At 45.3% G+C, this 10,804-nt stretch overlaps 1 protein-coding gene across 1 annotated transcript in view; it reads right to left on the bottom strand.

Moving 5' to 3' along the window:
- Positions 1–529: 529 nt before the first annotated feature.
- The window catches only part of PPOX (protoporphyrinogen oxidase), a 203,116-nt gene continuing 192,841 nt past the window's right edge, over positions 530–10,804 (bottom strand). The window contains exons 11-12 of the mRNA XM_086951574.1: positions 9,184–9,226; positions 530–890 (exon numbers count right to left, since the gene is read on the bottom strand). Coding sequence (XP_086807700.1) covers positions 748–890; positions 9,184–9,226 — 186 coding nt within the window. The 3' untranslated portion in view covers positions 530–747. The remainder of the gene's footprint in view (positions 891–9,183; positions 9,227–10,804) is intronic.

Below are 10,804 nucleotides of genomic sequence, written 5' to 3'. Positions count from 1 at the left end.
CTCTGATCTCTGCAACTGCGTTGGAGAGTTTCAGCAACCCCATGGCATCCTTACTCAGTCATGCTTTGCTCCAAAGTGTACGGGCAGCAGGGGACTCACCTCCATTTTGTCAAGGAAGCTGCCGGTGTTCTGCTACTCAGGAGCTCATCACGGAGTTGCTGTCCCTGTATTCAGTGCCCCGAACTCGTCAAGCGCATCACTCTAGCAACAGAAACGCTTGTGGCCAGATCCCCACAACCTGGCCCACGGATTCAATTAGGATTATAGGCAAGTTGGTGGGAGCTGCAAGGTCACTTGTCTGCCATGGATGCAGCTAAACCAGGCCCCCATGCCTCCTAATGTTGTTTATATTATGTACTATAGTGAATAAACACTGAAATGTCTCCAGATGTTGTTTATATCACTTCCCGTAGGGAATAAACACCTTTTAAGGTAAATTGAGCAAATTGGTAATTTCCATTCACTTTTATCCATATCTTGTGTTTCATACTAGAATAGTCATACTTTACAGATTAAGAGAGTATATGTATATTAGGTCTTCTTTACTTATTAATAGTTGATTGATTTTAATCTTTGGATACAAGTATGAATACTTAGATAACAAATATTCGATATTTTTAGAGGGATAGTTCTTTTTTACTTCCATAGGAAGAAAACATGGTGAGGAAATTAAACAGAATTGTTTGCAGACTAGTCGTAGAAATCTTTATGGTAGATTCCAGTTTAAGAACTCCAGATATTTTATTCTCACAGCACTTGCTTCTGTCCCAAGAGCCTTTCCACAGCCTTCCGGGCATTGTAGATACAATCATTGACAGAAACCCCTTCAAAGGATGCTCCAATAAGACTCAAAGGCAAGGCATTGTCCTCCAGGTATCGAAAAATATTGTCTGTGAGAAAAAGAGAGGTGATTATTGGTAACAGGTTGTTTATAATGTTACTGTTAAATAAGGGCATCGATCTCTGTAATATGGCAAAATGAAACATAAAAGATGACCCTCTTTTATTTATTTCAAGATTATTTTGGTTGTCTTTCCCATAGTACCGCTTTTCAGAATTCTGAAGTAAATCTCCACAAACTTTAACTATAGAATATTATTATGTGTCACAATAAGATTGTATGTCAAAATATGTTTTTACCTTGATCTCAACAACATATACAACACAAGGATTGGCAATGCCAATAGGTCTTGATGATGCGAGAGAGAATGGCTTTGTTAAGGTTATTGCCTTTTAGATGTATAGCCCAAGAGGACAGAAGTTAAGCAGGGAAGCTGTGATTTAGCCTTGTTTTCTACGTTTCAGTGGCAGAACTGTAAACATTTCAAACGGAATCCTTTTCCGCCCTACCTACCTCAGTAGTGATCTCAATGTGAGCAGCAAGCATCAATGTATTAAATAATTGCAAAAAGCTGCAGTCACATGAGATAACGTATTTGTCCGAGTGAAAGGCAAAAGTAAAAATACTCTTAAAAAAGGGGCACACATACAGCAACTCATTATGACTGAGTTTGCGACTGCCCACTGTCACTGTAGCAATGTTAAGACTGTGAGGGTGGTAAAACCACATTAAGCATACATCGCAAACTGCAACCCTAGACGACTGCAAGCGTGGAGGTGGCGGGAATCCATAGTGCAAGCTCAACTGCAGTCACCAACTACTGACTGACTGAGCCTTGTAGTGCTTTACAGTGCTATGAGCAACTGAAGGGGCACAGTGGTCCATTCCGTCACATGTAGCTGCTCATTGGGCATGTATCTCTTATTTTTCTTTTAACCTGAACATCTGTCAAATTAAGAGTAAGGCGACCCCTAAGAGGATAATAAAAATAGTCATTTTGACTTTGACAGGCATGGCTGCGATAATTTAAGGAGAACAGATGCACAGTGGAACAGCAACCACAGGGGATGGATTCAATGTAGAAAGATGCTTTCAGTCAGGACACACTCTGATCCTACCAGGCTCGGAAGAGGTAGCAATGTGGAGAAAGACCCAGCAACAGCTTGGAACGTCAAAGGTGGAGGAGAGCTGAAAGGGACGGGGATCATGGCCCCCTGCCATTCCCAATGCCTGCAGAGGCTCATACCAACAGGAAGAGGCAGCATTTAGGCACAAATAACAAACAGTGGCATTAAGACCAGAGCTACCAACTATGGAACTGAGAAACCGGGTTCAAGTCTGGGCCCAATATCCTGAGATTCTGGGCAAATCACTTACCTGCAAAAATGAATGTTTCCTTGTGTAAAGTAACTGAGCACACTCCAATAATGAATATGTCCTTGTGTAAAGTAACTGAAAGCGCTCCAATAATACCTTCAGGTAGTGTTCACACTATATAAAGACTACATTAAAACAGGAGACAGAGGACATAGCGAGTGACAACAGGAGCACTCGTATGGAGTGCTCTATGACAACGAAAAAAGTAGCTCCCAAAACAGAAGCAGTGGATGGACACAAGTACTTAGACCTTGCTCTGGGGAAGGAAAGAAGCATGACGCATTCATGCCATGGACAAACGGGCCAAAGGATTTGAAAGCAACTATGGAGTGAGCAAATGGGAAGCCTATGGGCATGCTAAAGCCCACAGATTGAACACAACACATCTCTTTGAGACTGCACATGCGCTGTCTAGCCGAAACCTAAAGGACACGTTACGTATCTTCGGTAACGCCTCATCTGGTAGAGACATAGTTTAGCAGCAGATTCCTTACCTTTGAACTTCTAGGCGTCAGGATGGGTTGAAGATTTTTCTCAGCGCACCGGTAGGTGGTATTGGTCGACTCAATTTGACGTTGGCGGCGGCACGGTCGCCGTCATCATGACGTTCGAGTCACCAATATAACTGCCACTCCGGCAAGCTGACGTCAGTATTTTTTACGACTTTCCACACCAGAAGCACGCTGCCATGAAGTGACTGACTATGGTGTGATAAAAGACAACTAGGGCCCTGAACGGGAACAGCCCTGACACTAAAAACAATTCCGCAGTGCGGGGAGGATGGGTGGGTCGGTAAGGAATCTGCGGCTAGACTATGTCTCTACCAGATATGGCGTTACCAAAGGTAAGTAACTTGTCCATCTGATAGAGACATCTAGCCGCAGACTCCTTACCTTTCAACAGATACCTAAGCAATACCTTCCCCGGAGGTGGCACTGCGGACAAGCTTTAGACCAGAAAGTCCTGCAAGACTGAGCAGCCAACAAGGCCCTCCCTGCAAACTTGAGAAATCAGGCAATAGTGTCTGGCGAACGTGTACAGAGACGGGCGTTCAGCAGATATAAGCGATTGGATCACCACGCTGGAGGGCTGTAGTGGCTGCCTTCACCCTGGTGGGATGGGCTCTAAGGCCGTCAGGAGGCTGCTTCTTTGCCAAGACATAACATATTTTAATACAGAGAATAATCCAGCGAGAGATGGTCATCTTTTGAACAGCACGCCCATTCTTTGCTCACACGTAGCCTATAAAGAGTTGGTAATGCACCTGGAAGTCATTGGTGTGATCAAGGTAGAAGGATAATGCTCTTTCTGGGTCCAGATGGTGAAGACGCAGAAGGGTATGCAGGTGCATAGAAAGTGGGCAGAGTAACAGACTGCCCGAGATGGAAAGGTGCTACAACCTTGGACAGAAAAGATGCCCTAGTTCGGAGTACCACTTCGTCCGTAAAGACGGTCACGTAAGGAGGCTACGGTGACAGTGCCTGCAGTTCGCTTACCTTCCTGGTAGAGGTAATCGCCACCAAAGGGAGCTGTTTTGATAGTGGGCAACTGTAGAGGGCAGTTGTGCAGCGGCACAAATGGTGCGCTCATCAAGAAAGTAAGAAACAAATTATGGTCTCACTGTGGCATAATAAAACAAGTGGGTTAACCCCTGCAAAATCTCTGCAGCAGAGGGGATTTGAAAAGTGAAGGGCTGATCTGGCAGCCGAAGAAAAGCTCAGAGGGCCAAAAAGGAGCTCTTCAGAGTGCCCAGAGCAGAGCCATGCTAGACCAAGGAAACTCGAACAGGAGAACATCAGACAGAGAAGTAGATAAGGGGTCAACAGACATTTCCGTACAATATTTACAATTTGTTGCATCGGCAGGCATATACCAATTTCGTGGAGGGATGCCTGGCTACCAGAAAAACTTTGCAAACTTGGGAGGAACACAAGCTGACAGCTGTCGCTGCTCAATCACCACTCAAGGAGGTGGAGAGTGGACAAGTTTGGGAGGAGGATCTTCCACTGCTGCTACGACATAAGATCCTCCCGAAGGGGCAGCCTGATCAGAGAATCAATGCTTATTGCCAGAAGCTCAGGATACCAGACTCTCCATGCCCAGTCTGGAGCCACAAGAACGACTTGTGCCCGGTCGCTCCTGTTCTTCTTTTACAGGACTGGTATGGGCTGAAAGGCGAACAGGAGGCCTGAGCTCCACTCGCGACGAAAAGTGCTGCTGAGCGAGAGTCGCCTTGGAAACTCCAAAATGCAGAACTGCTGACATTTCACGTTCTCAGGGGAGGCGAGCAGATCAAACCAATGCTCTCCCCACTTCTGAAAGAGTCCTTGCACCACCTGCGGATGAAGAAACCATTCGCTGTGTGCAGAACCGCTCCGATGAAAGGGAGCATCTGAGAGGAAATTGTATGACTTCAGCACGTTGATAGTGATCCCCAGCGAATGCAGGAGGTTCGCTGTAGTCTGGAGGGGGTAGGCGACTGCTTGGGATGGGCCCTCCTTCAACAACCAGTTGTCGAGATAGAGGAAGACTGGAACCTCTGATCTCCGCAGATGGGCTGTGACCACTGGCATCAACTTGGTGAACACCCGAGGGGCACTGGTGAGGCCGAAGGGGAGCACAGAAAAGCTTGTGGTCCACTATGAACAGGTAGCGACGATGGGCAGGCAGGATGGGGATATGAAGATAGGAGCCCTGCAAGTCCAGCGCTACCATCCGGCCTTCCGCGTCCATGGTAGACAGGACCTGAGCGAGGGTGAGCATCTTCAACGTCTCCTTTTTTAGGAAGTAGTTGAGGACTCTGAGGTGGAGGATAGGACGAAAGCCTCCATCCTTTTTTGGAACTAGAAAATACCAGGAATAACAACCACAGCCTATTTCTGGCACAGGAACCCTCTCTACAGCTCCCTTGGCCAAGAGAGTTTTGACTTCCTCGTGGAGTGGGGCAAAGTGATCCTCCATCAGCCGATCGTAAACTGGAGGCATGGATGGAGGGGTAGTCTCGAAGAGAAGTAGGTAGTCCTTTCGGACTATTAGCAGCACCCACCGGTCTGAGGTGATGTTCTGTCAGTGGTGGAGATGATGCCGTACTCTGCCACCAAGTGGGTGTGAATGATCCTGGAGGATTGGATCAGGAGGGTTTTGAATTGGAGGAGGGGATTGTAGCTTGGCTCGACTTCTGGCCTTCTGTTTTCAGGGTGAACGGCGTCCACATCCCCATAGAGGTTGCTAAATTTATAGACCCCCTGGCTATAAAAGGGTTGTGCAATGGGTAGCCCCTTCTTTAGTCATGAAAGGAGCGAAAAACAGGCACAGGCCGGGGAGTTCTGGTGAGGCCCAAGGACGTGGCCATAACCTGTGAGTCCTTGAAAAACTCAGGTGCTGCACCTGCTTTATCTCCGAAGAGACAGTGGCTATCAAAGGGCATGTCCATAAGATTAGCCTGGACATCCCCTGAAAAACCAGATGTCCTCAGCCAGGCGTGGAAACGTACAGTCAACATTGTGGAAATCACTCTGCCCAGCAAGTCTGTCATGTCCAAGCCACATCGGATGACGAACTTCGCTGCACCTCTCTCGTCTGAAATAGCTTGGGAGAGCTGAATCTGGTTCTCCTCCAAGACTGTGGGCAGCACTGTAGCAACAGTGTTCCATATTAAATGGGAATAACAGTCCAAAAGGCATGCAGTGTTTACCAACCTCAATGTTAGACGTGCCACGGAAAGTGGAGGCTTGAATCACCAAGGTTGAAGGGTGGGGTGTGGTGGGATGGTTGGAGAAGAAAGCTGGATCACCCAGTGCAGGGCGATGGCGGCGGGCAATCGTTCTCTTCACAGGTGCCCTTGTGCTGGGCTTGGACAGGTGCAAAGAAGAATAACATCCATCTAGGCCTTATTGAAAGGAAGCAAGGGTTCCGAGGTATAGTCACCAGGCTGCAGGACTTCTGTCAGGATGTTTGTCTTGACTGCCACCTTAGGGGGCTGCAGGTCCAAGACCTCCGGAGCCCTACGCACCACCATAGCAAATGATACTCCCCTCTCTAGCCAGGTTAGGGGGAGACAGCATGCCCGAATTTGGGGAGGTGTTCAGGCTACTGGCATCACCCAATTCCTCATGTCTTGAGGTTGTGGGATTTCTAAGGGATCCTGCTCCCCTTCCCAATCCTCATCATCCATTCCTAAACCTTCAGAATAGGACAGATTGAACAGCATGGAGCTGACCAGCTTCCTGTCATTCAGAATGAGGATTGGGGAGGCGCCGCCGGTGGGCGTCAGGGAAGATCACTGTGGAGGTGCAACCAGTGCCGGTCCAGTAGGAGGCTGCGGTGCTGGAGCCAAAGGTGTGGAACCCATGGGGACTCCTCCTTCATCCAAGCCTGCGGGCCCAGGTCACACCAGCAGGGTCAGGCTGCTCAAATATGGCACAAATGGCTTCATAAAACTCTAGGTTGTGTGGGGGTTGCTCCTGGCCCTGGAAAGGGAGAGAAAGGTGAAGCCTACCCAGACATCCGTTCTGTGATGCGGGCCTCGAATGCTGAGGTTCCTCCATCTTGTCGCACGATGGACGGGGCGAAGTCAAAGCACGCTTCGACTTCTTGTGCTTCTTGTGATGCTCGTTTCTTAACTTCGACGACTTGAAAGAAAAGGACTTTGAACCTCGGGAGACTTGCTCGGACCTTCCTCTCGACCGAGACCCAGATCGAAATCGATGGGCTGACCTCGAGGCACTGGGCCGTGAGTAGCTTTAGGGACCGCTTCCTCAAAGCTTTTGGCACCATGGCCCGTCAATCGAGGCAAGACTTCATGTCGTGGTCACGCTCCAGGCACCAGAGACATACCAAGTAGGGGTCCGTTTTTTTTTGTTTTTTTTTGTGAGGTCTTATATAGCGCTCGACTTACCCTTGGGCATCTCGGCGCTTGCATTGGGAACCCGTCCTGGCCTTTCCCTGTGAGATAACCCGTACTGGGCATCCCCAAGGTGAAGGCCAGGCATCCCGCCGCAGGGGGGCCGTTGTGGAGATTAAGCAAGCTTAATGCCCAGAGTTGCAGAGTGTGAACCCATGATTAGAGTGGGCACCGAAGCGAGAGTTATCGAGTCCGTGGACAGTTGGGCTCAAGACCCTGCCGCGTCGGGAATTGAACCCTGGTCCCGGGTCTGACCTCTGCTTCAGGGTATGCCTCCTCTAACCAGTGAGCCACACTTCTCCACTGACCGACATGGCGTGGTGACAGGCGCAGTTCGGGTTGAATTCCAAGGTCTTCTGACTAGACATCCCTATCACACCAAAAGGAGTCGACAAAAAGTATAAAAAATGTCTGTACAAAAATTACAGGGGTAGGCTTTCTTCAACGATCTGTGTTGGCTGGCCCGGAAAGAAAAGAACTGAAGTTAGAGCACTTGAGCGGTGGTAAGATTCACAATGCAGACTTCATGATGAACGCAACGCTGACGTCACACGGAGTCGACCGACGCCATCTACTGTCATGCAGGGGTACTGCTAAGAAAAATCTTTCGGATCCGGCCTGAAGCCTGGAAGTTCAAAGGTAAGGAATCTGCGGCTAGGTGTCTCTATCAGATAAATGAGAACAAACTGAATATTTGTAGGCATTTATATTTCACAGTGTAATCTATATGATCTACTATTATCCTAGAGGATCCATCCAGTGCAGTTTCTGTCAATTTTATTTTCTACTACAGCTCAGCTCAAGCAATGCCTTTCACACTTGCAACAACTCTGCAAACTTTTATGTTTAGGCCAAGAGAGGCACAGAGGGTTCAGATCCAAGTACTCAGTACCGACAACATAGCATTAGTCCATATGTTGAATAAATATGCTGTGCTCAGATTGCAAGTAGATAAATACGTTGTGCTCAGATCGCAAGTCTTATACTGCACTTTTGTTGACTTTGACTGCATTCAATAGGATGGGCTGACTTACCCTTTGGAAGATATTGGCTAGGCTTGAGATACCAATGAATTTATTGAGATTGATTATTGCATTACACTTGTTCACCTGGTGTAAAGTCCTGATTGGTAGCACTAGGGGATTATCTCCAAAGATTCCCATAGAATATGGCTTAAAACAATGCTGTATTTTAGCTCCTTTTTTGTTTTCTATTTATCTTCATGATTTGCCTGATCAATTTAAGAATGTTAAGAGCTTCCCTCCTAAAATAGGTTCACAAATGTATATTTTTAATGCATGTGGACGACCTTGTCATTTTTTACCTTACCACAATTGGTCTTCAGCAGAATTTGGATGTTTTATTTTCATATGCAGAGGAAAATTATTTGAAGCTAAATATCTTTAAGAGAAGCAGTACTGTAATTATAACTGGAATCTGGGTGGGTGCCGAGTAGAAATAGTAAAAGCGTAATATATTTAGGAAGGGTGTTTACACAGACATTAGAAAATAACTCTAATCTGATACTTATAGGAAATAAAGCATTAGCTCATACGTACAAAGTTTTATCATTCGTCTCAAAGGCGCCACTTCAAATTTTTGTTGGATATATATAAAATACAGTAAAACTTCATCCAATTCTATCATATCCACAAGAATACATAGATATTATTAGAGTAAAATATCCTCTAATTCTATTGTATGCACTAGAATATATTCCCTAATTTACATGGTTTTCTAATGGTGAAAATATAGATTATAACTGTGTGCACACACACATGCAACTTCCTTTTTAGTTTGTAATTTCTTCTTTCCAGTTGGCTGTGCCTTTCAGTGGGTATATAGATACATAACACTGTGTTTTAAAGAGAAATCAATGGGTACTACTATATTGCCACCTTTATATTTGCAAGATTGTATAAAATCAATAAAAATTGTAGAACTTAAGAGTAACATGAACCAATGATAAACACACTCTCATCTTCAGTTGCTCATCTTGGAGGGGAAAAAAGTACGAAACTACTACAAAACTTAATCGATGATATTTAAAACTCAGTATTACCAGTTCGTTTCCAGTGTCCCAGGGTATACTGTGGGATGCAATCCTAAATTTCAAAAGAAAAATGCATAAATTATTCAAAATACCATATCTTATTATAATTCGTTATTCTTCATATTAGAAATGTTGAATCAGTTTGCAAAAACAGCAGTACAGAGATCTTAAAGTACCAAATAGCATCAAATCATAAACATAAACATTTAGGTGCCAACACTGGAAAAATCCAGCACACGTACCATGTAGTTAGATGAGCAACACCATGTATTTCGATAGATTCCGGTTCTTGATTCACAGAATCTAGATGGGGGAGGGGTGATTTTATATTCGGAAAGTGCGCTTACAAATGCATAAAACACCCATATTAGCCAAAATACCACAATTACAAGTTTAGGATCAGGAGAAGGTTTGTAGAACTCGTTAACTAGGTCACTCTGTAAGAGTAAATATGTGCAGGTATTTTTCCACTCTGGAAAAGCACGCAAATTTACCCTTGTCAAATGCATGAGAGTGCTTCCATGGTGGGAATTGTGAGGAGGAATCCACATATTTAATTGAGGTGACGGGAAATGGTTCTTGTTAGAAATTGGGTTTCTGGTTGGCTAGGGTATGCACTTAAGCCAGACAGAACCTACCACTTTAGTCAGGGTAAGGGAGTTACAAACCCAAGATAACCCTGCTCATCCCCTTGGTAGCTTGGTCAGAACAGTCAGGCTTAACCCAATGACAATGTGTAAAGGGTTTGCCCAACACACTCACAGCAATGATACAATAAATACACCACAAAAGAGACTCCACACAATGTTATATAAAAATATAAAATATAATATACAGAAACCCATGACCAAAACATCATAAATCAGTAATCACTTTGCCAACTAGGGAATTGTCAAAAACATCACAATGCATGCAATCAAAGAACAACTGTTTATTTGTAAAACATCAGTAAACTCCATTACTGTACATATTATGCAGGTATATTATTGTCAGGTCCCAGATTCTTCGCAGAGGCAGAACTGATGCTTGCTCCCAATGCCCTTTCCCCAGTGACGCCGCTTCACAAGCAACTGCACCAGAGACAGGGAAAGGGGAAGTGGACAGAAAAGAGAGACACTCCAACTACAGCTGGTACCCACTAGTCCTTCTAAATTCGACTGGTTTTCAGGACTGCACTTGGGTTCCTAATGCACAGAGGAAAGAGAGAAAGACAATGCAGCAACTCCAAACTACTCTTTCTGGACATACAGTTCGAAATTCCAATTTATCCTACCAGCTGTCTTTAGAGCCTTGCCCCTCTCTGTAAGTGGTTGTGAGCGTTTACCATGAAGGAGTTGATATTGCTGGAAAAGGAAAACACCTCATTTAGTAAACTGAATTAGTGAATATTTCCTTATACTAAATCAGGAACCCTTCCCTACCTTCTTCATTGATAACGTCTCTTTCAAATAGATTCAGTTCACAGGTACTAGTAGATTGCCTTGATACTCTCGTAGACAGTCTTAGTACTTTTGTAGATGCAAGCAAAAAGGAACCAGGAAGGAAAAAGAGGGAGGGAAGAAAAGGATAGCGCAAAGGGGAATTACTGGTAGGGAGAACTTGGATGCTTTCCAAAGTAGGTTTTGAATTG

The sequence above is a fragment of the Lissotriton vulgaris genome, unplaced genomic scaffold (assembly GCF_964263255.1).
Source record: "Lissotriton vulgaris unplaced genomic scaffold, aLisVul1.2 SCAFFOLD_2463, whole genome shotgun sequence".
NCBI classification, from domain to species: Eukaryota; Metazoa; Chordata; class Amphibia; order Caudata; family Salamandridae; genus Lissotriton; species Lissotriton vulgaris.
The sequence above is the reverse complement of the archived record's forward strand: the minus strand, read 5'-3'. Positions and strand labels throughout refer to the sequence as shown.